The 27,956-nt window shown below is 41.9% G+C and overlaps 1 protein-coding gene across 6 annotated transcripts in view; it reads right to left on the reverse strand.

The window, feature by feature from the left end:
* Positions 1 to 27,956, reverse strand: part of pds5a (PDS5 cohesin associated factor A) — a 226,653-nt gene that overhangs the window by 148,129 nt on the left and 50,568 nt on the right. For all 6 annotated transcript variants that reach the window (XM_078216356.1, XM_078216398.1, XM_078216375.1 and 3 more), the window contains exons 3-6: positions 27,172 to 27,375; positions 7,077 to 7,163; positions 3,518 to 3,615; positions 418 to 544 (exon numbers count right to left, since the gene is read on the reverse strand). In XM_078216356.1, coding sequence (XP_078072482.1) covers positions 418 to 544; positions 3,518 to 3,615; positions 7,077 to 7,163; positions 27,172 to 27,375 — 516 coding nt within the window. The remainder of the gene's footprint in view (positions 1 to 417; positions 545 to 3,517; positions 3,616 to 7,076; positions 7,164 to 27,171; positions 27,376 to 27,956) is intronic.

Raw genomic sequence — 27,956 nt, forward strand, 5'->3', positions numbered from 1 at the left:
TCAAACTATAAAAAATATAGGGGAAAGTCAAAATTAAATTAACAGTACATGGTTACATGGTCTTATGCATCATAATTTCTATGACCCCAAAAACGCTTTCATAAAGATTCAACATCTTTTTAAATTCCATGTTTATTCTTCACTTGTACTTTAAACACTCTGAAAACTTCTCAACATCTTCCAATAAGTGCTGTTAATGGAAAAGCACAAAAGGTGCCAAGAATCATAATAATCATTAGAAGGCAAAGAGTAGAAGAATCTGGTGAGTGGCAGGAGAAAGAAAGGTGATGTACAGGTAAGGTTGCCGGGAAACAGCAAGAAGGGTAACTGCTACTTTAAACACTACTTGGATGTTTATTTCTAATTTCTTGAAATAATTTGGTTTACGATAAAAATATTCTGTTCAAGAACAAATACCTTGTGTGCAGGAATAAGGTTGATAAGTATGGAGTCCAGTAAATCTTGAGTTACTCCATCTCCTTCCATGATGATAGAACTCATCAAGTCCAACATGTGCATCTGAACCTTCTGATTGTGGCTGTTGCTATGATAAAAAAAGTTAAATGGTTACTGACTGCAGAACTACCTCCTACAGTTTCAAATGGTACCCCTCATTCTGCAAATCGGGGTAGTCGTGCATTTCATGATAGCAGACACTAAGCCGTCTGTAGTCTGTCAGATTTGGGAATAGTATTATTTGAACAAAACCTAAGGGTAAACATAGGGACATTTTTTAATACAAATTTTAAAAGTTGCCCAAATTGTCACTTTTGTTTTCATTGAGTGGCATTTTGCCTTGCAAGTAATCCTTGTTAATTGATTGGAACAGACTGGTTTTGTATTGTATTACTATTTGACCAGTTTTCCGGATGGTCTTAACACAAATGAAATCAAAAGTATATAGGCGCATTAATTCAATGGACTGTCTGATTTAACACTAACTTACAATAAACAGAAAAGCGTTTTTTCAGAATTTACATAGAACATAACATAGCGCAGTACAGACCCTTCAGCCCTCGATGTTGCACCGACCAGTGAAACCAATCTAAAGCCCATCTATCTTACACTATTCCAATATCATCCATATGTTTATCCAATGACCATTTAAATGCCCTTAATGTTGGCGAGTCCACTACTGCTACTTGCCTGGGAATGGAGGGATACAAACGATTGGTCTAGTTGGACCAAGGAGCGGCACAGACTTGGAGGGCCGAAGGGCCTGTTTCCTGTGCTGTACTGTTCTTTTTTCTCTTTGTTCTTTGCTGCAGGCAGGGCATTCCACGTCCTTACTACTCTCTGAGTAAAGAACCTACCTCCGACATCTGTCCTATATCTATCACCCCTCAATTTAAAGCTATGTCCCCTCGTGCTAGCTATCACCATCCGAGGAAAAAGGCTCTCACTATCCACCCTATCTAATCCTCTGATCATCTTGTATGCCTCTATTAAGTCACCTCTTAACCTTCTTCTCTCTAACAAAAACAACCTCAAGTCCCTCAGCCTTTCCTCATAAGACGTTCCCACCATACCAGGCAACATCCTGGTAAATCTCCTCTGCACATCCAATGCTTCCACATCCTTCCTATAATGCGGCGACCAGAACTGTACACAATACTCCAAGTGCGGCCGCACCAGAGCTTTGTACAGCTGCAACATGACCTCCTGGCTCCGAAACTCAATCCCTCTACCAATAAAAGCTAACACCCCGTACGCCTTCTTAACAACCCTATCAACCTGGGTGCCAACTTTCAGGGATCTATGCACATCGACACCGAGATCTCTCTGTTCATCCACACTACCAAGTATCTTACCATTAGCCCAGTACTCTGGAATCCTGTTACTCCTTCCAAAGTGAATCCCCTCACACTTTTCCGCACTGAACTCTATTTGCCACCTCTCAGCCCAGCTCTGCAGCTTATCTATGTCCCTCTGTAACCTGCAACAACCTTCCACACTGTCCACAACTCCACCGACTTTAGTGTCATCTGCAAATTTACTAACCCATCCTTCTACGCCCTCATCCAGGTCATTAATAAAAATGACAAACAGCAGTGGCCCCAAAACAGATCCTTGCGGTACACCACTAGTAACTGAACTCCAGGATGAACATTTCCCATCAACCACCACCCCCGTCTTCTTACAGCTAGCCAATTCCTGATCCAAACCGCTAAATCACCCTCAATCCCATGTCTCCGTATCTTCTGCAATAGCTTACCATAGGGAACCTTATCAAACGCTTTACTATATTTTTGAGAAAATAGTAACAACCTAAACTGTGCACTATCGATTGCGCCAGGCAAAGTAGACAGATGACTACTGTGATTTGCACTTTGATGTCACCTCTCGTAGGCAAAACAGTCAAAAATCAAATTGCTCTGCAATTTTCAGTTTTGTTTTGTCACAATCTTTGAACACAGGTGAAATATGTAACGTAAGCCATTAAACCGGAGGGGGAAAGAATTCTTCTGTCATTAAGCTTAATTCAGACTGACTGATATTTGTAAAATAACTGGATAGATGGCATGACTGTTTTCTAGCTCAGTTTCAATGCGATAATATCGCATACATCATGGCACTGCATTCAAGGGGAAGATCTATGTAAATACTTCCATTAATTTGAAATACTGATTTACTGATATCGAGATTACATTGAAAGAAACTGAAAAATCATTATGCGAGGTGAACCGCATTTAAAATTGGTATTTGAATTTCAGCAAATACATTTGTTAAAATATAGTGCAGCCCTAATGAACCGAAGTCAAACAATCCAGTAGGTGTCAACTTTGATTCTCAGTCTGTCTTGAATGAGCCTGGAATGAACTCATAGTGGTTAGCACTGCTGCTTCACAGCTCCAGGGACCTGGGTTCGATTCCCAGCTTGGGTCAATGTCTGTGTGGAGTTTGCACATTCTCCTCATGTCTGCGTGGGTTTCCTCCGGGTGCTCCGGTTTCCTCCCACAGTCCAAAGATGTGCGGGTTAGGTTGATTGGCCATGCTAAAATTGCCCCTTAGTGTACTGAGATGTGTAGGTTTGAGGGATTAGCGGGTTAATATGTAGGGGTCTGGGTGGGATTGTGGTCGGTGCAGACTCAATGGGCCAAATGGCCTCTTTCTGCACTGTAGGGTTTCTATGATTTCTATAGCTCGAGGGCAACAAGAAACTAAGCAGCAATTACAGACCAAAAAAAAGGCCAGATCCAATTTTTATCTAGGTGGGCTCATTATTGAATTATATTTTATTTATCGTCACATGTATTAGTATAGTGAAAAGTATTTGTTTCTTGCGCGCTATACAGAAAAGCATGCCATACATAAAGAAGGAAAGAAGGTACAGAATGCAGTGTTACTATCATAGCTAGGGTGTAGAGGAAGATATAGCTTTGTGCCCAACATACAGACAGGGTACACCCTACATTCAGTTACAAAAAAAAAGCAAGAATGCCAATAATTTCCTCTTGCTTTTATCTGACTTTTAGAAGTAAATATGATGAAACATAATGTTACTTAAAAATCTTACTTTATGACTGAGAAGAGGGTCCTGAAGAGCTGTATAAAAATCTCATTACAATCTTCAAGCTCAAAACAGATATTATATGACTTCACCCACGCCAGGTTCTATGGAACAAAACAACATTAGCAAGTTTACTATTATCAATATGGAATTAAAATGAGAGATTAGTATCTGCAATACACATAGCTTCAAAACAGATTGTGTTCGGAAAAACCATACATCAGCACAAGTTCAACCTTGCAAGCAAACAGAATTACATTGTTAAATACATTAATATACACAATTTTAAAATCAAAATTATACGGACTTCAAAATCCGCACCTGCTTGGAATTGAGTGTCAGTGGGATGGAGCAGTGCAGTGGCATTTTTAGACAGTTTCAAGGGATTTATACTTGAATTGGTAAATATTAGAAATTGGGTATAGTTTTAAGTGGGTTTAATTTAATGTTTCTGTGCCCAGAGGGTAAAACCTATAATTAGTTCATGGTGGACATACGTGTTTGTATCTGTTGGGGTAATTAAGTTCCAATTGTGTTTCTGCTGTGGAGATGTTGGTGTTGGACTGGGGTGGGCACAGTAAGAAGTCTCACAACACCAGGTTAGAGTCCAACAGGTTTATTTAGAATCACGAGCTTTTGAAGCGCTGCTCCTTCATCAGATGAGTGCTCCGAAAGCTCATGATTCCAAATAAACCTGTTGGACTTTAACCTGGTGTTGTGAGACTTCTTACTGTGTTTCTGTTGTGCTTAGAGAGGGCTATGGGGTGAAGAATAAATAAAACGCATCAGCATGTGGGTGTTGCTTAGCAACTATAGGCCCTTTTAAGGGATAAAATCTTTTTAAAGTTTTAGCTGGATATATTACAGTTGAATACAGTGGGAAGTGAGTCTCTCTCAACTCTACCGGACCGGACAGGACAAGGGAATTTCAAAAATGCAAGCTTCCTAAGGAACAAGCTACAGTCCAGATGGCCAGGGAATTGGGACAGAAAGAATATCTTAAGACTGAAGTTAAGAGAACAGAGACCAAGGTATTGTTCTGAAGAATTCAAGGAAGAGTGAACAAAGTTAAAGACAATTACAGTAACTATAATTAAAAGTGGGAGAGCAGACTTCTGAGGTAGATGAAACGTCTGATGCTATTTTAATACAGTCTGGTAATCAAGTGTTAAAGCAATTGTGAACAGTTTGTATATCAGTGAAGGCAATAATTCCTGAAGCGTCGGTGTACAATCCTGGACTGGATTCGCTGTTAAAAGTAGAGCGTAGGCTTTGTTTAAAAGTTTCATCTGGAAAACCTGGTCTTGATGTTGGAAAGCAAACTGCTAAGGGAAAGTATTATTATGAGAGAAGATTTTAAAGCGTGTTTTTTTGGGAGTGGAGTTCGGAAACTCTCGTGACAATCATCTGGGGGGAACCTATGGGGAAATCAACAGATACTAACTTGGGTTCAGAGTTGAGTATATGCAAGTGTACCAGGTTATAAGGTTTACAGGACAGATTGGTAAAATGGTAGAAGGGGTGGAGTAGTCTTACTGCTTAGAAACAAAATCACTTCAATGGTGAGGGAGGATAATGAGGGGAAAGCATCCAGTGGAGACCTTATGGGTGGAACTGAGCAACAATAAAAGGATCTAAAACTTTAATAGGTGTTGCGTAAAGACCCCCTGGTAGCAGCTCTAAGTGCTAAATTGTACAAATGCAGAAATTAGGCAAATGTGTGCAACGGTAGTGTAGTATTAATGGGGAATTTTAACTAACATCGATTTTAACTAACAAGCACCTGTCAAAAAGTTTTCTGGAGTGTGTCTGGGACAGTTTCCTGGATACAACAAGGGGGACAAGCAATATTGGATTTAGTAATGAGCCGGATTTAATTAGTAACCGAATTGTGTGCGAATTCGGTTACTAATTAAATCCGTGTATTTATCAGTGTTCATAACATGATCGAGTTCAACATAGCATTTGAAAGCTAAAAGTACAAATCAACTACTAGATTTTGCTTTAGGTAAGGCTGATTTTAATGAGATTCGACTGAGACCGTCTACAGTAAACAGTGGAGAATGTTTAAGAAACATTATTGCAATACAGAACCAGTTTATACCAGAGTAGGAATAGCACAACTTCACAGCAAAAACAGCCATGGACAACTAAAAGATATGGGACAGCATAAAAATAAAAGGGCTTACAAAAATTTTAAACAGCAGAGATCCTGCCAAATGGAAAAGATACAAAAACTAACAAAGGGCCACAAAGCAGCTTATAAGAGCTACTAGAAGGGATGAAAGGAAATTTGCAAGGGACATCAAGATCAATAAAAAAAAATTTGGTAGGTACATAAAGGGAAAGCGGGTGGTCAGGAGCAATGTTAGCCCGCTAAAGACTGAAAGTGGGGATATTATCAATGACTATGAGGTAATGGTAGACATGTTGAATAATTACTTTGCCTCAGTACTTACAATAGAAAAGGAGGATAGCTTGCCAGAAGTCCTGAAGAAATTAATAGTGGATCAGGGATAGGGTCAAAGTAAAATTAACTAAGTAAAACATCGATAATGAGGAAATTAATGGAACTTGAGTAACAAATTTGGGGGATTTGTCACTCAATTCCCCAGAATTTCAGCTTTTTTCTGCATTTGTGCTCAAGTGCAGTACAGCCCCAAACCACTTTACATACACTTCCATAAAACCTTTCAATTTGTGCATTATTCCATGTACGCTGTGTATTAAGTTCTAATAAATAAAAATCTGACATACTGATGAAAAATCAATCTGAAACATTAACGCTGCTTCTCTCTCAACTGCTGCTTTACCTGCCTGATTGTTTCCAGAATTCTGTGTTTTATTTCAGATTTCCAGCAGTCAACAGTATTCGTTGCTTTGGTCTTTAGTATAGTAATAGTGAAACTCAGTTTTAATTCACAAATCATGTTGGTTTATATGCACTGCTTGTTATCTCCAGGATCGAATACACTAATCAACTGTTTTCAGCAATAATTTATCTGGGTCAAACATTTAACACAAAGTCTTTTCGACTTATTGGGTAGTAAAAGAGGCATTTTGATCCAACAAAACCCATACCTCAAGAACCCCAACACCTGCATCTCAGCAACCAACAACATTTTGAATGCCTTAATGTTTTTCCTTGAGCCCGGTTTATAATGTTCATAGAACTCTTCTTTCTGATGTCAGCTTTAAGTATTTCTTTCACCAATCTAAATTTGTGCCCTCTGGTCATACTTTACAGACTGACTTTCAAGTGATACTCAGGATTTTCCTTCATGAGGTCCTCCATCAAACACACACTTTCTAGACGGTGGACTGGAACTCCGCCAACATTATGAAGGGGTTCCAGAAGCCAGTCACGTGAACTCCAGTAGCTATGACTGCATATGACGGGACATTTGCATTTTCACTCATTTCTGCCATATAGCTCGTTTCCAACTTAGTAATAGCTACAAGTTAAAACATAGAATTTACACTCAGAATAACATTTTTGCAGTTTTGTTAAGTGTGATATATAGGTATGATTTCTGTAATGTTAACACAGGTTGAAGTGGCTTACCTCTAATAAATAAAAGTATCTGTTGAACTGTGGACTTTTGGTATCTTCTAATCCTTTCAGCTGCCGCGTAATGAACATGAAAATGTCCTGTCCACACAAAAAAAGCAAAATTCAACAAATTATGCAAAAGCAATTTAAAATACTCCCAAATGGTAAAACTGAATGTTACATTCCAATCTTCAGAACTCTCAGAAAGTTGCATTTGTGGTGAAATATCTGCATAAAATAGACTTTCAAAAATCCAAACTAAAATAGACATTTAGAATTAAAAGGTAAAATACCAAAATAGTGAGCTGTAAATCGCACAGGCTTTTGAAATAAATGCTAATGTTAAAAATAATCAGTACAAATAGAAAAGGCCACTATTGACAAGGCTCTGCTGCTTCTCCCAGGAACTTTTTTAAATGTGCTGGGTCATGCAGATTCAGGTTATAACAGTACAAAAGATGGTTTCACTTTATTATGGCGTTAAACAAATCCCAAAATAATACCAATGTGTAACCACAGGAATAAACTAAACAATAAACTTAAAAATTGCATCTCATGCTTGAAGGTTATGGCTTCTCAGTGAAGAGTGAAGCATTGCATTTTTATTGAGAGTGCGATGGAACATAGCATCTTGCCCACATTTTCCGATATCAGTTATGCAATTAAGGAAACTTACCAACACGTGTAGATCACTTTGCAACAGGGAAATGAGAGAAGCTACCCTCAACTCCCCCCAAGTTTCCTTACTAGTCAAAGAGACATGGTGGCAACAAGTTTCCTATCCATACCTTCAGCTAAGCATGGTAATTGGCATCAGGAGAACTCAAAGCCAGCTTCATAAAAATATAATTATATATAGAGACAGAAAATTGAAAGTAATGGAAATATACAACAGCCCAATCAGCTTCCCTAAAAAGGCGGAATTACTCTTTTGGATGTTCACTAAAATCAAAAACAAAGATAAGCAAGATAATTCCTCCAGTTAGGAGGGTTACAGATTAAACAACTTGTAAACTGCTTTGTAGGAAAGCAGAATACTTTTTCATGATATTTAAAATATTTCAAAGAAGCAACAGGAAGACACAAAAGAGCTAAAAACAGTCAAAGCAGCTAGGACAATAATAAAAGGTACAGCAATGATACACACAAGGAAAAGTAAAGAATATAGAGAGAATAGGAAACAATTCATCCAAATGAAGGTCTGAAATCAGAAGAGATAATGCTGAATTGAATGTAGACAGACTTCCTTATCCTAATAACAAAATAAGTACACACTCCAAACTATATTCAAAACCTTAAGCCTTCTTTTCTTCTCATTAGTCGCATAACGCACATAACCAATAATATCCTGCTGTAAAACAAATGGTGGAATACTCAGGAATATTATGAGATACTATAGAACATAGAACATTACAGCGCAGAACAGGCCCTTCGGCCCACGATGTTGCACCGACCAGTTAAAAAAAAACTGTGACCCTCCAACCTAAACCAATTTCTTTTCGTCCATGAACCTATCTACGGATCTCTTAAACGCCCCCAAACTAGGCGCATTTACTACTGATGCTGGCAGGGCATTCCAATCCCTCACCACCCTCTGGGTAAAGAACCTACCCCTGACATCGGTTCTATAACTACCCCCCCTCAATTTAAAGCCATGCCCCCTCGTGCTGGATTTCTCCATCAGAGGAAAAAGGCTATCACTATCCACCCTATCTAAACCTCTAATCATCTTATATGTTTCAATAAGATCCCCTCTTAGCCGCCGCCTTTCCAGCGAAAACAATCCCAAATCCCTCAGCCTCTCCTCATAGGATCTCCCCTCCATACCAGGCAACATCCTGGTAAACCTCCTCTGCACCCTCTCCAAAGCCTCCACATCCTTCCTGTAATGTGGGGACCAGAACTGCACACAGTACTCCAAGTGCGGCCGCACCAGAGTTGTGTACAGTTGCAACATAACGCTACGACTCCTAAATTCAATCCCCCTACCAATAAACGCCAAGACACCATATGCCTTCTTAACAACCTTATCTACTTGATTCCCAACTTTCAGGGATCTATGCACACATACACCTAGATCCCTCTGCTCCTCCACACTATTCAAAGTCCTCCCGTTAGCCCTATACTCAACACATCTGTTATTCCTACCAAAGTGAATTACCTCACACTTCTCCGCATTAAACTCCATCCGCCACCTCTCGGCCCAACTTTGCAACCTGTCTAAGTCTTCCTGCAAACTACGACACCCTTCCTCACTGTCTACCACACCACCGACTTTGGTGTCATCAGCAAATTTGCTAATCCACCCAACTATACCCTCATCCAGATCATTAATAAATATTACAAACAGCAGTGGCCCCAAAACAGATCCCTGAGGTACACCACTTGTAACCGCACTCCATGATGAATATTTACTATCAACCACCACCCTCTGTTTCCTATCCGCTAGCCAATTCCTGATCCAATTTCCTAGATCACCCCCAATCCCATACATCTGCATTTTCTGCAGAAGCCTACCATGGTGAACCTTATCAAACGCCTTACTAAAATCCATATATACCACGTCCACTGCCTTGCCCCCCTCCACCTCCTTGGTCACTTTCTCAAAAAACTCAATAAGGTTAGTAAGGCACGACCTACCTGCCACAAAACCATGCTGACTATCACCTATCAATTCATTACTCTCCAAATAACTATAAATCCTATCCCTTATAATTTTTTCCAACATCTTGCCGACAACAGAAGTGAGACTCACCGGTCTATAATTCCCGGGGAAGTCTCTGTTCCCCTTCTTAAACAATGGGACAACATTCGCTAACCTCCAATCTTCTGGTACTATACCAGAGGCCAACGACGACCTGAAGATCAGAGCCAGAGGCTCTGCAATCACTTCTCTTGCCTCCCAGAGAATCCTTGGATAAATCCCATCCGGACCAGGGGATTTATCTATTTTCAGACCCTCCAGAATATCCTGCACATCCTCCTTATCAACTGTAATACTGTCTATTCTACTCCCTTGCAACCCAGTGTCCTCCTCAGCTATATTCATGTCCCCTTGCGTGAACACCGAAGAGAAATATTGGTTCAATGCTTCACCAATCTCCTCCGGTTCCACACATAACTTCCCTCTGCCATCTATAACTGGCCCTAAACTTGCCCTAACCAACCTTCTGTTCTTGACATACCTATAGAACGCCTTAGGATTCTCTTTAACCCTATCCGCCAAAGTCTTCTCATGTCCCCTTTTAGCCCTTCTAAGCTCGCTCTTCAACTCCCTCTTAGCCAATCTAAAGCTTTCTAGTGCACTACCCGAGTGCTCACGTCTCATCCGAACATAAGCCTCCTTTTTCTTTTTAACCAACAAAGAAACTTTTTTGGTGCACCACGGTTCCCTAGCCCTACCAATTCCTCCTTGCCTGACAGGGACATACCTATCACAGACTCGCAGTAGCTGCTCCTTGAAAAAACTCCACATGTCGGACGTTCCCAGTCCCTGTAATCTCCTAGTCCAACCTATGTTTCCTAATTCTCTCCTAATAGCCTCATAATTACCCTTCCCCCAGCTAAAACCACTGGCCCGAGGTTCATGCCTATCCCTTTCCATCACTAAGGTGAACGTAACCGAATTGTGGTCACTATCACCAAAATGCACACCAACTTCCAAGTCTAGCACCTGGTCTGGCTCATTTCCCAGCACCAGATCCAATATAGCCTCACCTCTAGTTGGCCTGTCTACATACTGAGTCAAAAAACCTTCCTGCACGCTTTGAACAAAAACTGACCCCTCTAACGAGCTAGAGCTATAACAATTCCAGTCAATATTAGTCAAGTTAAAATCCCCCATAACAATTGCCCTATTACTTTCACTCCTAAGCAGGATTGACTCCGCAATCCTTTCCTCAACCTCTCTAGAACTTTTAGGAGGTCTATAAAAGACTCCCAACAGGGTGACCTCTCCTCTCCTATTTCTAATCTCCGCCCATACTACCTCAACAGATAAGTCCTCATCAAACCTCCTCTCTGACACTGTGATACAATCTCTGACCAATAATGCTACCCCTCCCCCTCTTCTACCTCCTTCCCTACTTCGACTAAAACATTTGAACCCCGGGACCTGCAGCATCCATTCCTGCCCCTATTCTTGACTGTTATTGAGCTAGATTAGGACAGAGCAGGAGGCCAAACACAAAGGTTAGACAATGGTAGGGAATTTAAAGAGGCAAAATATAGAGAGATCAAAATTGTACTTGAGATGTTCAGCAAAGCAATTATCTAATCTCCATTTCAAGTACATACAGGTGGTTAAAAATGAGGAATGAATATAGTGTACCATACAGCTACCTCTCATTTAGCACACCAAATACGTTTTTAAGAAAATAAGAATATGGGAAATATGGATTGACTACATTCTTGATCTATAATTTTTTTAGATTAAGTTGTGAGCTGGCTGACTCTGGGTGTGGGCTGACTTGACTCCAGCTGGTCTGTCACACGCACGGATCTGCTGTTTGTTCGCTCAACGGTGCAAAGTGAAAATTGGCAAAAAAGACTCCAGGTCTTCGTCTCTTCCTCACTCCAGCAAAATGCTGCTGACTGTCAGCAACGCGGACACAGAGATGGGGAGAGAATACTGGACGCTCAGTCCGGAATCAGGTCATGAGTTCCGATACCTTCGCTGGTTATTTGTGGGCAGGGCCTTGGGAAGGCAACAAGCTTGGTTCAGCCAGAGTTACAACTGGGAGAGCCCAGAGTAGCCACAGACAAGCAATGCATTCAGGGGGACTGGAGCCGAAAGATTCGTCCCACTGGGAGGGGCCAGGGATGGGTGCCCATTCCATCAGAAGAGCTATCCTTCCCATTCTACCAGCAGAAATTGAGAATCTGTCTCTGTTCCACGAGCAGAGTGCAAAACCCATTACAGACACTGGGGAATTTATTTGTCTCAAGAGCAATTATGGATGAGCAACAAATGCTGGCTTCAATAGTCCCGCCCAAATCCTGTGAATAATAAAACCTGCCACGTCAAACATTCACTCCCTCTTGCACTGGCACACCCTAAATGCTGTGCATAACCATTGACCAGATGCACTGTAACAACTCAAAGTCTTTTCAACAACATCTCCCAAAACTGCAACTGCAGTACCTAGGGGTGGCACAGTGGCATAGTGGCAAGCACTGCTGCCTCATAGCACCAGGGACCCAGATTCGATTCTGGCCTTGGGTGACTGTCTGTGTGGAGTTTGCACGTTCTCCCCATGTCCACGTGGTTTTCTCTGGGTGCTCCGGTTTCCTCCCACAGTCCAAAGATGTGCGGGTTAGGTTGATTGGCCATGCTAAATTACCCCTTAGTGTCAGGGGGGTTAGCAGGTTAAATTCATGGGGTCACAGGGATAGGGCCTAGGTGGGATTGTTGTTGGTTCAGGCGCGATGGCCCGAATGGCCTCCTTCTGCACTGTGTAGGGAGTTTATTCTAAATGAGAAGGACATTAAGACATATGGAAACACTGTCAACTGCAACTTCTCCTCCAAGTCACACAAGGTCCTGACTTAGAAATATATCACAATTCCTTCATTGTTGCTAGATCAGAGACCTGGAACTGCCATAGCACTGCGAGTGCACCTTCAACATGCTGGCTACATAGGTTCACGGCAGCACTTCACCACTAGCTTCTCATGAGCAATAGGGTTGTGCAATAAATGCTGGCATTGCCAACAACACCCACAGTCACGAACAAGAAATCTCTACTGCTCATCTCTTGACCCAAATCATCTCTCACCCATCAAACTGCACTTACTTTTATGAATATGGTAATATAGTGGCTAAATTACCAGTCTACTGCTCCAGACAATTTGAGATCCAAACTCATTTCGGGAGTTTGAGAATCTGAATATAGTTCTGTGAAATCTAAAAGTAAAACACTAGCCATGTCAGATTTTCATAAAATCATAACTAATGTCCTTCAGGGAAGACAACATGCCATCCTTACCCAGCCTGACCTATAGGTGGCTCCAGTTTCACACCAATATGGGTGATGCTTAACTGCCCCCTGTATCAAACCACAATAAGAAATAGACTGTGGTACGGCAACGAGAGATGGACAATCAGCCTCAACAGTCATATCCACATCTCAAGCATGAATAAAAGCCAGGTCTCAGATATGTCAGATAATCTGTGGTCTATTTTGTGCAGATTTTGCCTCCATACTGAAACACAGAAGATGCTTCTGAATTTAATCAGAATTGATGATGCAGCTATCAATAATAGAACCATCTGGAGTTCTTTTCTCGTTTAAAAAAAGCTAGTGGTAGACCTGTAAGAGATCTCTCAAGTTACATCAAGGTTCAATGTGGTAAATGTGAAGCCAGACTGAGTCAAGAACAAAGAGGCATAAATGTAAGATAATCAGAAGGAGGTCAACTCAAGAATATAGGAATAATTTTGAAAAGACTGGTATGTGGAATATGCTGCATAGGGAATGTTGATGCTTACATCATTTATGCATTTGACAATTGTCTGAATACATACATGAGGAAGAAGGGAATAAAATAGCAAGATGAGACAAGGAAAGGAGTGGAAGGAGGTTTGTGTTGAGTGTCAAACTGGATTGGAAAATTTTAATCAGTCACAGATTCTATGCAATTTAATATCTATGAAAGTCCATTGTAAGATTTGGCTCCCAACCTCCTGATTCGGGATCATCAACAGATCCAGACTTAAACTCATTTTATATTTTTTGTAGAAAGCCGAAGACAAGATAGTTATCACATGAATGATTTGCCATTGTATTATATTTTAAGAGATAAAAATCTAATGTTCAGAATCTAGGTACTTATAGAACATTTTAAATAAAATTCACCTTCTAGAAACCACAGAATGACCCATTTCGTTAAACTTTCAGAAAATAAAACAAATAGATGCAAAAAGACTGTAAAAGACAAACGGTTGGAGAGGCTAGGCTTGTACCCACTGGAGTTTAGAGGGGTAAGAGGTCACTTGATTGAAACACAAGATCCAGAGGGATTTTGACACGTTTCCTCTTGTGAGAAAATTTAAAATTCAGGGGAGGGCCACTGTTTAAAAATAGGGGTTGCCTACTTGAAATGAAGATGAGACAAACATTTTTCACTCTCTTCCTGAAAAGGTGGTGGAAACAGGGTCTTTGAATATTTTTACTGCACTGGTCAATAGATTCTTGTTAAGCAAGGGGGTGATAAGTGATTAGGGATAGGCAGGAGGCAAATTTGAGGTTACAATTAGATCAGCCATGATCATATTAAGTGGCGGAGCAAGGTCCAGGGGCTGAAAGGCCAAAATGTCATGTTAGGTCACGCATTTAATAGAATCATAACATGACGTAACACAAATCAGGCTTGTACTGGCTCTTCGAAAGGGCAATCCACTTAGTACCACTCCCCTACTCTTTCTCCGCAGCCCTACAAATATTTCCATCCAAATATTTAATAGAATAAAACATAGAACATTACAGTGCAGTACAGGCCCTTCAGCCCTCAATGCTGCGCCAACCAGTGAAACTAATCTAAAGCCCATCTAACCTACACTATTCCAATATCATCCATATGTTTATCCAATGATCATTTAAATGCCCTTAATGTTGGCGAGTCCACTACTGCTGCAGACAGGGCATTCCATGCCCATACCACTCTCTGAGTTGAAGAACCTACCTCTGACATCTGTCCTATATCTATCACCCCTCAATTTAAAGCCATGTCCCCTCATGCTAGCTATCACCATCTGAGGAAAAAGGCTCTCACTATCCACCCTATCTAATCCTCTGATCATCTTGTATGCCTCTGTTAAGTCACCTCATAACCTTCTTCTCTCTAACGAAAACAACCTCAAGTCTCTCAGCCTTTCCTCACAAGACCTTCCCACCTTACCAGGCAACATCCTAGTAAATCTCCTCTGCACCCTTTCCAATGCTTCCACATCCTTCCTATAATGCGGCGACCAGAACTGTACGCAATATTCCAAGTGCGGCCGCACCAGAGCTTTGTACAGCTGCAACATGACCTCCTGGCTCCGAAACTCAATCCCTCTACCAATAAAAGCTAACACTCCGTATGCCTTCTTAACAACCCTATCAACCTGGGTGCCAACTTTCAGGGATCTATGCACATCGACACCGAGATCTCTCTGTTCATCCACACTACCAAGTATCTTACCATTAGCCCAGTACTCTGGAATCCTGTTATTCCTTCCAAAGTGAATCACCTCACACTTTTCCACATTGAACTCCATTTGCCACCTCTCAGCCCAGCTCTGCAGCTTATCTATGTCCCTCTGTAACCTGCAACAACCTTCCGCACTGTCCACAACTCCACCGACTTTAGTGTCATCCGTAAATTTACTAACCCATCCTTCTATGCCCTCATCCAGGTCATTAATAAAAATGACAAACAGCAGTGGCCCCAAAACAGATCCTTGCGGTACACCACTAGTAACTGAACTCCAGGATGGACTTTTCCCATCAACCACCACCCTGTGTCTTCTTACAGCTAGCCAATTCCTGATCCAAACCGCTAAATCACCCTCAATCCCATGCCTCCGTATCTTCTGCAATAGCTTACCATGGGGAACCTTATCAAACACTTTACTGAAATCCATACACACCACATCAGCTGCTTTACCCTCATCCACCTCTTTGGTCACCTTCTCAAAGAACTCAAAAAGGTTTGTGAGGCATGACCTACCCTTCACAAAACCAGGTTGACTATCCCCAATCAAATTATTCCTTTCTAGATGATTATAAATCCTAACTCTTATAATCCTTTCCAAAACTTTGCCCACAGCAGAAGTAAGGCTCACTGGTCTATAATTACTAGGGTTGTCTCTAATCCCCTTCTTGAACAAGGGGACAACATTTGCTATCCTCCAGTCTTCTGGCACTATTCCTGTAGACAATGACGACATAAAGATCAAAGCCAAAGGCTCTGCAATCTCCTCCCTAGCCTCCCAGAGAATCCTGGGATAAATCCCATCCGGCCCAGGGGACTTATCTATTTTCACACTTTCCAGAATTGCTAACACCTCCTCCTTATTAACCTCAATCCCGTCTAGTCCAATAGCTGTATCTCAGTATTCTCCTTGACAACATAGTCTTTTTCCTGCATGAATACTGACGAAAAATATTCATTTAGCGCCTCTCCTATCTCTTCAGACTCCACGCACAACTTCCCACTACTGTCCTCGACTGGCCCTAATCTTACCCTAGTCATTCTTTTATTCCTGACATACCTATAGAAAGCTTTAGGGTTTTCCTTGACCCTACCTGCCAAAGACTTCTCATGTCCCCTCCTGGCTGTTCTTAACTCTCTCTTTAGGTCCTTCCTGGCTAACTTGTAACTCTCAAGCTCCCTAACTGAGCCTTCACGTCTCATCTTAACATAAGTCTCCTTCTTCCTCTTCACAAGAGATTCAACCTCCTTAGTAAACCACAGTTCCCTCACATGTCTGTTTCCTCCCTGCCTGACAGGTACATATTTATCAAGGACACCCAGTAGCTGTTCCTTGAACAAGCTCCACATTTCAATTATGCCCATCCTCTGCAGTTTCCTTCCCAAACCTATGCATCCTAAATTTCACCTAATCGCATCATAATTTCCTTTCCCCTAGCTATAACTCTTGCCCTTCTGTATATACCTATTCCTTTCCATCGCTAAAGTAAACGTAACCGAATTGTGGTCACTATCACCAAAGTGCTCCCCTACCTCCAAATCTAACACCTGGTCTGGTTCATTACCCAGTACCAAATCCTTACCTCTTGTTGGCCTATCTACATACTGTGTCAGGAATTGCACGCATTGGACAAAAACTGACCCATCTAAAGTACTCAAACTATAGCTTTTCCAGTCACCATTTGCAAAGTTAAAGTCCCCCATAACAACTACCCTGTTACTTTCGCTCCTATCCAGAATCATCTTTGCAATCCTTTCTTCTACATCTCTGGAACTTTTCGGAGGCCTATAGAAAACTCCCAACAGGGTGACCTCTCCTTTCCTGTTTCTAACCTCAGCCCATACTACCTCAGTAGACGAGTCCTCATCAAACGTCCTTCCTGCCACCGTAATACTGTCCTTGACTAACAATGCCACACCTCCACCTCTTTTACCACCTTCCCTCTCTTACTGAAACATCTAAACCCCGGAGCCCGCAACAACCATTCCTGTCCCTGCTCTATCCATGTCTCCGAGATGGCCACAACATCGAAGTCCCAGGTACCAACCCATGCTGCAAGTTCACCCATCTTATTCCGGATGCTCCTCGCGTTGAAGTATACACACTTCAAACCACCTTCCTGCCTGCCAGTACACTCCTGCGACGCTGGAACCTTATCCACAACTTCATTACTCTCAACCTCCTGTACACTGGATCTACAATTCAGGTTCCCATCCCCCTGCTGAATTAGTTTAAACCCTCCCGAAGAGCATTAGCAAATTTCCCTCCCAGGATATTGGTACCCCTCTGGTTCACATGTAGACCATCCCGTTTGTAGAGGTCCCACCTACCCCAGAATGAACCCCCACTGTCTAGGTATCTGAATCCCTCCCTCCTGCACCATCCCTGTAGCCACGTGTTCAATTGCTCTCTCTCCCTATTCCTCTCCTCACTATCATGTGGCACGGGTAACAAACCGGAGATAACAACTCTGTTTGTTCTAGCCCTAAGCTTCCACCCTAACTCCCTGAATTTCTGCCTTGCATCCCCATCCCTTTTCCTACCTATGTGTTGGGTGCCTACGTGAACCACGACTTGGGGCTGGTCCCCCTCCCCCTTAAGGATCCTGAAAACACGATCCGAGACATCATGGACCCTGGCACCTGGGAGGCAACACACCAGCCACGAGTCCCTCTCGTTCCCACAGAATCTCCTATCTATCTCCCTAACTATGGAGTCCCCAATAACTAATGCTCTACTCCTCTCCCCCTTCCCTTCTCAGCAACAAGGAAACTCTGTGCCAGAGACCTGTACCCCATGGCTTACGCCTGTTAAGTCATCCCCCCCAACAGTATCCAAAACAGAATACTTGTTATACAGAGGAATAGGGGATCGCTGCTCTGACTGCTTCTTACCCCTTCTAGCCGTCACCCACGTATCATAATTTCTAGGAGTAGCTGCCTCCCTGTAGCTTCTATCTATAGCTGCCTCTGCCTCCCAAATGATCCTGAGTTCATCCAGTTGCAGCTCCAGATCCCTACCACGGTCTTCAAGGGGCTGGAATTGGGTGCACTTCCTGCAGGTGTACTCAGCCGGGACACTGGTGTCCCTCACCTCAAACATCCCACAGGAGGAACATTGCACTGCCTGCACTGACATCCCTGCTACTTCCCTTACAAAGAAACGAAAGAGAGAGGGGGAAAAAAAGCTTACCTGCTCTCACTCCGAGTTTCTTTTTAGGTTAGAGGAGGGGGGAGGGTGGGGGACTCTACATGTGTAGAGTCGCGGGTTACCTCCCCATTCAAATTTATTGGGCAAAAAAAAACCTTCCCAGGCCTCCCTGCGGCCTACTCCCAGGTTCCTGTTTAACTGAAAAAAAAACTCAGCTAAAAAGGTTAAAAAAAAAAACACTCTCTTACCCTCATTTACACCAAACCTCTCATCTCTGGAATCAATCTAGTGAACCTCCTCTGAACTGCCTCCAATGCTACGACACCTTTGCTCAAATACAGAGATCAAACCTTTTTTAAAAAATATTCATTCGTGGGACATGGGCGACACTGGCTGGCCAGCATTTATTGCCCATCCCTGGCTGCTCTTGAGAAGGTTCTGGTGAGCTGCCTTCTTGAATCGCTGCAGTCCATGTTCCCACAATGCTGTTAGGGAGGGAATTCCAGGATTTTTACCCTGTGACTGTGAAGGAATGACGATATATTTCCAAGTCAGGATGTTGATGGCTTGAAGAGGAACTTGCAGATGGTGGTGTTCCCATTTATCTGCTGCCTTTGTCCTTCTGGATGGAAGTGGTCATGGGCACAATATTCCAGGTGCGGCCTCACCAATGTCTTGTATAGTTGCAACAATACTTCCATACCTTTATATTCTATTCCTTTAGCTATAAATGCCAACATTCCATTCACTTTCTTTATTATCTGCTGTACCTGCATCCTTTTTTTACTGTGACTCATGAACGAGGACACCCAGATCCTTCTGCACCAGAGTACCCCGAAGTCTATCCCCATTTAGATAATAAGTTGCCTTCCCATTTTTGTGACCAAAATGCATGACCCCCTCACATTTATCCACGTTAAACTCCATCTGGCACATTTTGGCCCACTCTCCTAACCTACCTATATCCATTTGTAAGGTTTTTATTTCCTCATTGCAACTTACTGTCCCGCCTATTTTTGTGTCATCTGCAAATTTGGCTATAAAGTCTTCTATCCCTATATCCAAGTCATTAATATAGATTGTAAATAGCTGGGGCCCAAGGACAGAACCCTGTGGCACCCCACTAGTTACTTCGTCAACCAGAAAAAAAATCATTTATCCCGACTGTCTTCTGTCCATCAGCCAGTCACCTATCCAAGCTAATAAATTACCCCTAATCCCATGTGATCTAACGTTGTGAATTCACCTTTTGTGCGGCACCTTATCAAACACCTTTCAGAAGTCCAGATATACCACATCGACAGGATCCCCATTATCCACTTTGCTTATGTCCTCAAAGAACTCTAGCAAATTAGTCAAACATGATTTGCCTTTCATAAAACCATACTGACTCTGATGGATAGTGTTTTGACTTTCCAAATGTCCTGATATTGCTTCCTTGATAATTGATTCGAACACACTTTCCCAACAACAGATGGTAAAGTAACTGGTCTGTAATTTCCCACATTTTGCCTCCCTCCCTTTTTGAATAAGGGCGTTAGCCTCCAGGCTATCTTTGCCAATTTGATTCTTCCAATCTATGTGCATATTAAAATCACCCATGATTATTGCCATACCTTTCTTGCAAGCCCCCAGTATTTCCTGGTTTATACTGTGCCCCACTGCGGAAAAATGCTAAACATCAGCATTTTTCCAATCCATTGGAACCTTTCCTGTGTCCAGGGAATTTTGAAATATTTAAACCAATGGATCCACTATCCCCACCGCCACTTCTTTTAATTCCCTTGGATGTAGGCCATCAGGCCCGGGGGACACATCTGCCCTTAATCCCAATAGTTTACTGAGTATCTTTTCCCTATCAATGTTGATTGTTCTAAGTTCTATCCATTCTATTACCTCTGACTTGCCGTTCCTTTAGGAATGGTACTTGTGTCCTCCACTGTGAAAACTGAGGCGAAGTATTGATTTAGCATCTCTGCCATTTCAGTGTTCCCCACTATTAACTCTCCGGTTTCATCTTCCAAGGGACCAACATTCACCCTAGCGACTCTCTTCACTTTTATATACCTATAGAAGCTTTTGCTATCCTTCTTGATATTTTCCACGAGTTTTCTTTCATAATTTACCTTAGCTCTTTTTATTACTTTTTTAGTATCCCTTTGTTTATGTTTGAAAGTTTCCCAATCTTCCAGCCTGCCACTGGCCTTTGCAATATGATGTACCTTAGTTTTTGTCTTTATATTGTTCTTGACCTACTTGTTTAGCCATGGATGTTTTTTACCCCCCTTACCATCTTTCTCCCTCAATGGGACATATTTTAGTTGTGAGAACTAGAGTATCTCCTTAAACAACAGCCACTGCTCATATGCTGTCCTGCCTTTTAACCTTCTTGCCCACTCTACTCAGGCCAAATCTGTCCTCATGCCTATGTAATTTCCTTCTGTTTAATTCCAGAACACTAGCATGGGACTCCACTTTCTCACTCCCAAACTGAATTTTGAATTCTATCGTACTATGGTCACTACTCCCTCGCGGATCGTTAACTATCAGGTCATCAATTAATCCCTCCTCATTACACAATACCAAATCCAGAGTAGCCTGGTCCCTGGTTGGTTCCATAACATACTGTTCCAAGAAACAATGTCTAATACATTCAATGAACTCTGCCTCCAGGCTACCCTTGCCAATTTGATTCTTCCAATCTATGTGCATATTAAAATCACCCATGATTATTGCCATACCTTTCTTGCAAGCCCCCAGTATTTCCTGGTTGATACTGTGCCCCACTGCGGAACTACTGCTTGGGGACCTATAGATTACTCCTACCAAGTACTTATTTCCTTTGCTATTTCTTATTTCTACCTACACTGATTCCACATCTTGATCTCCCGTGCTTATGTCATTTCTCATTACAGCACTGACCCCTTCCTTCACTAGCAAAGCTACACCACCTCATTTTCCTTTCAGTCTATCTTTCCGAAATACTGAGTACCCTTGGATATTCAATTCCCAGACCTGGTCTCCTTGTAACCATGTCTCAGTAATCGCCACCAAATCATACTTTTCTATTTCTATTTGTGTTGTTAACTCATTAATTTTCTTCCGAATGCTTTGTGCATTTAGATACAAAGCTTTCAAATTTCTTATACTGGTAAATTTCTTTTATAATTCTTTTATAATTCCTTGGTGCATAAAGACATTCACTCATTCTGTCCTCTCTTTTATTGTCTGGTAACCATCCGCCACATTGCTAATCCGTACTCTTATCTCCTCCTTCAATTTGGGTTTTCTTATTTCCCCTACAGCTGAACGCCCCCGCCCCACCCCCGCCCCCCATTCAGTTTAAAGCCCTATCTACAGCCCTAGTTATGCGATTCGCTAGGACTCTGGTCCCAGCATGATTTAGATGACAGTAAAATAAGTGGGAAAGCAAGTTGCAATGAGGAAATAAGAAATTTACAAATGGATATGGAAAGATTAAATGAGCGCGCTAAAATTTGGCAAATAGAATTTAATGTGGATAAGTGAGAGGTAATCCATTTTGGCTAGAGGAAAAAAAGGCAAAATCGCAGAAAGTTAGTATGCAGGTGTAGCAGGCACTAAGTAAAGAAAATGGAATTTTGGTATTTGTTGCTGATGGAATAGAACATAAAAGTAGGGAAATGCTATTGCAACTTCATAGGTGAGACAGCATCTGGAGCTCTGCACACAGTTTTGGTCCCTTTACCAGAGCAAGGATGCAAATACATTCAAGACGGTTCAGAGAAGGTTTACTAGATTGATTCTAAGGATCAAGGCCCTGTCTTATGAAGAGGGACTGAGCAGTTTAGGCCTATAGAAAAATGTTTAGCCAATGAGGGGAGATCTAATTGAGGTATATAAGATGCTATGGGGGATTGACACCTGAGCAGGCGGTGATAGTTTTAGGCTAAGGGGTGGCAGGTTTTAAACCAAATGAGGATGAATGACTTCACTCAAAGCATTATGAATTTGTGGAATTCTCTACCCCAGAGTGCAGTGGATGCCGGAACACCAAACAGATTTGAGATAGATAAGCTTTTAAATTAGTAGCAGGATGAAGTATTATGGGGAGCAGCCAGGAAGTTGGAGATGAGGTTGAGATGAGATCTGCCATGATCATATTGAATGGCAGAATTGCCTGCTCCTAATTCTTATGTTCTCAGCCACTTCTATTTCATTCTCACTGACATCTTTATTGGATGATGTAGTCATGTAGTAACATTGCTTTCTATATTTGTGCTCATTCCTTCTGCACTTACAGGCAGATTTAACAGAAACCTTCAAAAGAATACTGGTTAAATATTTGAAGGGTGAAAAATTGCAAAGCTATGAAAATGAGGGGGGGGGGGACTAGAATAATTTGAACAGCTCCTTCAAAGAGTTTGCATGGACACGATTTGTCAAATTGGTTCCACTGTGCCGCAGAATTTTATGAAATGGTTACATCTGGTCCAGTAACAATTTCATACCAATCATAGATTCTGTCCCTGACGAGTGTGAGACAGGGAGCCTGTGATTGGAAGAGCTGCAGCAGCAGGCATGGGAGAGACAGAATTTGTGGTTGGAGGAGCAGCAACTCTCAGATTCTGTCTCTCTCATGATTGCTTTTCCTCCAATCAAACTCTGCATTGTTTTCCTACTCCCGATGAGAAGTTTTCATGACCTGCTTGACCATAGAACCATAGAAAATTACAGCTCAGAAACAGGCCTTTTGGCCCTTCTTGTCTGTGCCGAACCATTTTTTGCCTAGTCCCACTTGCCTGCACTTGGACCATATCCCTCCACACCCCTCTCATCCATGGACCCGTCCAAGATTTTCTTAAATGTTAAAAGTGACCCCGCATTTACCACTTTATCCAGCAGCTCATTCCACACTCCCACCACTCTCTGCGTGAAGAAGCCCCCGCTAATATTCCCTTTAAACGTTTCTCCTTTCACCCTTAACCCATGCCCTCTGGTTTTTTTCTCCCCTAGCCTCAGCGGAAAAAGCCTGCTTGCATTCACTCTATCTATACCCATCAAAATCTTATACACCTCTATAAAATCTCCCCTCATTCTTCTACGCTCCAGGGAATAAAGTCCCAACTTATTCAATCTCTCTCTGTAACTCAGCTTCTCAAGTCCCAGCAACATCCTTGTGAACCTTCTCTGCACTCTTTCAACCTTATTTACATCCTTCCTGTAACTAGGTGACCAAAACTGCACACAATACTCTAAATTCAGCCTCACTAATGCCTTATATAACCTTATCATAACACTCCAACTTTTATACTCGATACTCCGATTTATAAAGGCCAATGTACCAAAGGCATTCTTTACGACCCTATCCACCTGTGACGTCACTTTTAGGGAATTCTGTACCTGTATTCCCAGATCCCTCTGTTCAACTGCACTCTTCAGAGTCCTACCATTTACCCTGTACGTTCTACTTTGGTTTGTCCTTCCAAAGTGCAATATCTCACACTTGTCTGCGTTAAATTCCATTTGCCAATTTTCAGCCCATTTTTCTAGTTGGTCCAAATCCCTCTGCAAGCTTTGAAAACCTTCCTCACTGTCCACTACACTTCCAATCTTTGTATCATCAGCAAATCTGCTGATGCAATTTACCACATTATCATCCAGATCATTGATATAGATGACAAACCACAATAGACCCAACACCGATCCCTGCGGCACACCACTAGTCACAGGCCTCCACTCAAAGAAGCAATCCTCCACAACCACTCTCTGGCTTCTTCCATTGATGTGGAGATGCCGGCGTTGGACTGGGGTGAACACAGTAAGAGTTTTAACAACACCAGGTTGAAGTCCAACAGGTTTATTTGGTAGCAAATACCATTAGCTTTCGGAGCGCTGCTCCGTCTGACGAAGGAGCAGCGCTCCGAAAGCTAATGGTATTTGCTACCAAATAAACCTGTTGGACTTTAACCTGGTGTTGTTCTTCCATTGAGCCAGTGTCTAATCCAATTTACTACCTCCCCATGTATACCCAGCGACTGAACCTTCCTAACTAACCTCCCATGCGTGACCTTGTCAAAGGCCTTGCTGGAATCCAGGTAGACAACATCCACCGCCTTTCCCTTCATCCACTTTCCTGGTAACCTCCTCGAAAAACTCTAATAGATTGGTTAAACATGACCTACCACGCACAAAGCCATGTTGACTCTCCCTAATAAGTCCCTGTCTATCCAAATATTTGTAGATCCTATCCCTCATCACAGCTTCCAATAACTTGCCCACCACCGACGTCAAACTTACTGGCCTATAATTTCCCGGATTTCTTTTGGAACCTTTTTTAAACAACGGATTTGTTTAAACAACGGATTGACATGCAGGATATATTTTGAACCCAGTCTAGCAGTCTCTATGGAGAAATGCCACTGATCTATCCTGCCCTCCACCGTTACAGACCTTCCCTTTTATTTTGCCTCCCATGCCCCCACCCCCCTTCACTTGCTCAAAACCTATTAAATTTCTAACTTTTCCCAGTTCTTTTTCTCTACAAATGCTGTGAAGCCTGCTAAATATTCGCAGCATTTTTTATTTTTACTTTAGATTTCCAGCATCTGCAGTATTTTGCTTTTATGTTATGAATTGTAAACTGATTAACAGTTACAGAATAAACCCTGAAATGTTTCACTAATATTTTTCTTGAAGTGCATTAGCAGGTGCCTATACCCAAGGCTCCGGGGAAAACCAAAACAGAAAACAAACACACAGCAATTTGTTTAGATGTAACATAGTGTTTGATCGTCAGGTATCAAATCCAGTTCAGTCACACAAAATGGTTGCATACAGTAACCCAAATTTAAGCAATGGGAGGTCCACAGATTTGACCACAAGTCCGGCTATCTTGTAGGGATGTCCTCAATCAGCTGCTGATGTATACATCATCAATCTCGTTCAGAATTGTGCTTCAGAACCAGCTACACCCCTAGCCAAACTATTCCAGTATAGCTACAATACTGGTATCTATACAACAATGCGGAAAATTGCCAAACCACATACTGCCAATAAAAAGTAGGACAAATCCAATGCAGCAAATTATCAACCCATCAGTTGACTTTCAATCATCAGCAAAAATGATAGAAGGTGTCATCAACAGTGCTATCATACAGCACTTACAACAGTAATACTCTGCTCACTGATCCTCATTTTAGGTTCTGCCAGGATCATCCAGCTTTGGATCACACTACAATCGCAATCCAAAAAAGGACAAATGAACTGGAATCAAGAAATGAGGCTGCCCATGACATCATGGAAACATAGAAAATAGTAGGCCAGTTGGTCCTTTGGACCTGCTCTGCTATTGATCATCATGGCTGATCATCCAAGTCAATAGCCTGATCGCACGTTCCCCACATATCCTTTGATATCCTTTGCCCAAGAGCTATTTCTAACACTTTCTTGAAAACATACAAAGGTTTCGTCTCAACTGCTTTGTTTGGTAGCAGGTTCCACAGGCTCACCACTCTCTGGGTAAAGAAATTTCTCCTCATCTGAGTCCTAAATTATTTACGCCGTATCCTTAGACTATGACCCCTGGTTCTGGACACTCACACCATCTGGAACATCCTTCCTGCATCTACCATGTCTAGTCCTGTTAGAATTTTATAGGTCTCTATGAAATCCCCTTCATTCTCCTGAACTCCTGTAAATATAGTCCTAACTGACTGAATCACTCCTTATAAATCAGTCCTGCCATCCCATGAATCAGTCTGGTAAAACTTCACTACACTCCCTCTACATTAGAAAAATCCTTCCTCAGATAACGAGACTAAAACTGTACCCAATATTCAGATGGGGCCTCACCAAGAACCCATATATTGCAGCAATTACTGCTCCTGTATGCAACTCCTCTCGCCATGAAGGCCAACATACCATTTGCCTTCTTTACTGCCTATTGCACCTGCATGCTTACCTTCAGCTTGCAATGAACACTGCAATGAAGTTAGTGAAAATCCTCGTCGCCACACTCTGGTGTCTGTTCAGGTACACTGAGGGAGAATTTAGAGTGGCCAATGCACCTAACCAGCACGTGTTTTGGACTGTGGGAGAAAACAGGAGCATCAAATGAAACCTTCACAGACACAGAGAAGGTGCAGACTCCGCACAGCCGGGAATCGGATGTGGGTCCCTAGCACTGTAAGGCAGCAGCACTAACCATTGTGCCACCATGCACCCTGAAGCCTTGCCTGCCCTACCAGCTGGATTTAAAAGATTGGTATTGCTGGCAAGGCCAGCATTTGTTGTCCATCCCTAATTGCTCCTTAAATGCGTAACCTATGTCATTTCAGAGGGCAATTAAAAGTCAACCACATTACTGCAAGTCGAGAGTCATATGTAGATCAGACCAGAAAAGGACGATAGATTTCTCTCCCTAAAGGACATCAGTGAATTGGATGGGTTTTTAAAACATACGATGACAATTCTCACAGTCACCATTACCAAGACAAGCTTTCAATTCTGGATTTACTGGTTGAATTCAAACTCTACTAGCTGCCATGGTGGGACTTGAAATCAGGTTCCCAGAGCATTAGCTTGGACCTCTAGGTTACTAGTCCAGTCACATTGCCACTACACCATCAAGTCCCATATCACATCACGATAGGGAATGCAGAATTCCACTTGCTGAAATAAACAACATACCCGTGAAACCAACAATTCTATGACAAAACAGTTAATTCTATCTTCACAGTGAATGTGGAACTGTTTCCAGTTTCAACAATTACGATTTACCTTAAGTTTGTCATGAGATGTATATGGAGCTTCTGGAGCATAGATTCTGAAGATATCAGCCAGGCAACATGCTACGAGCAGACGAACATCTTTATTCGGGTTCCTGAGAAAGAATTCCGAAGCCAAATGCAAAGCCAATGGAAGGTATTGTTGTTTTTCATCTTCAGAGTCCTGGTCCATATCCATGAATGTTTTAACGACCATCTGTACAGTAATAATGAACATTGTCAAGCTCACGTTCCCAAATTAAGTTTAAATTATTTTCTACAAATTAAAGTAAAAATAAGAGGACAACAAGCTGAATACTGAAAGGCTATATGCACACAAACTAACCCTCAGAATACAATTTTAAATATTGATAGAGGAACGCATACAAAAGGACAAATTAGATTACACAGAAAAATCATTCTGATGTAGAAATTCTACAAGTGGAGATCCAATCTCACTTGGATTTTGAATAGATAATATCCCATTACATGGCTTACCTGTATCAAAAACAACTAGCATTTATACAGCACCATTAACAAAATAAAATGCCCCAACATGTTTCACAGAGGCATAATAAAACAAAGTATAGTGCACAGCCACATTAAGAGATGCTAATGCAGCTAACCAAAAGCTTGGTCAAAAACATAGATTTCAATGAGCATCATACAGGAGGAAAACAAAGGTAGAGCGGTTAAGGGAGGAAATTCCAGAGCAGAGGGCACAAGCAGCTGAAGGCATGAACCAATGATGGAGCAATTAAAATTAGGGTTGCTAAGAGGTCAAATTGGAGGTGCACA

The sequence above is a fragment of the Mustelus asterias genome, chromosome 1 (assembly GCF_964213995.1).
Source record: "Mustelus asterias chromosome 1, sMusAst1.hap1.1, whole genome shotgun sequence".
Classification (NCBI taxonomy): domain Eukaryota; kingdom Metazoa; phylum Chordata; class Chondrichthyes; order Carcharhiniformes; family Triakidae; genus Mustelus; species Mustelus asterias.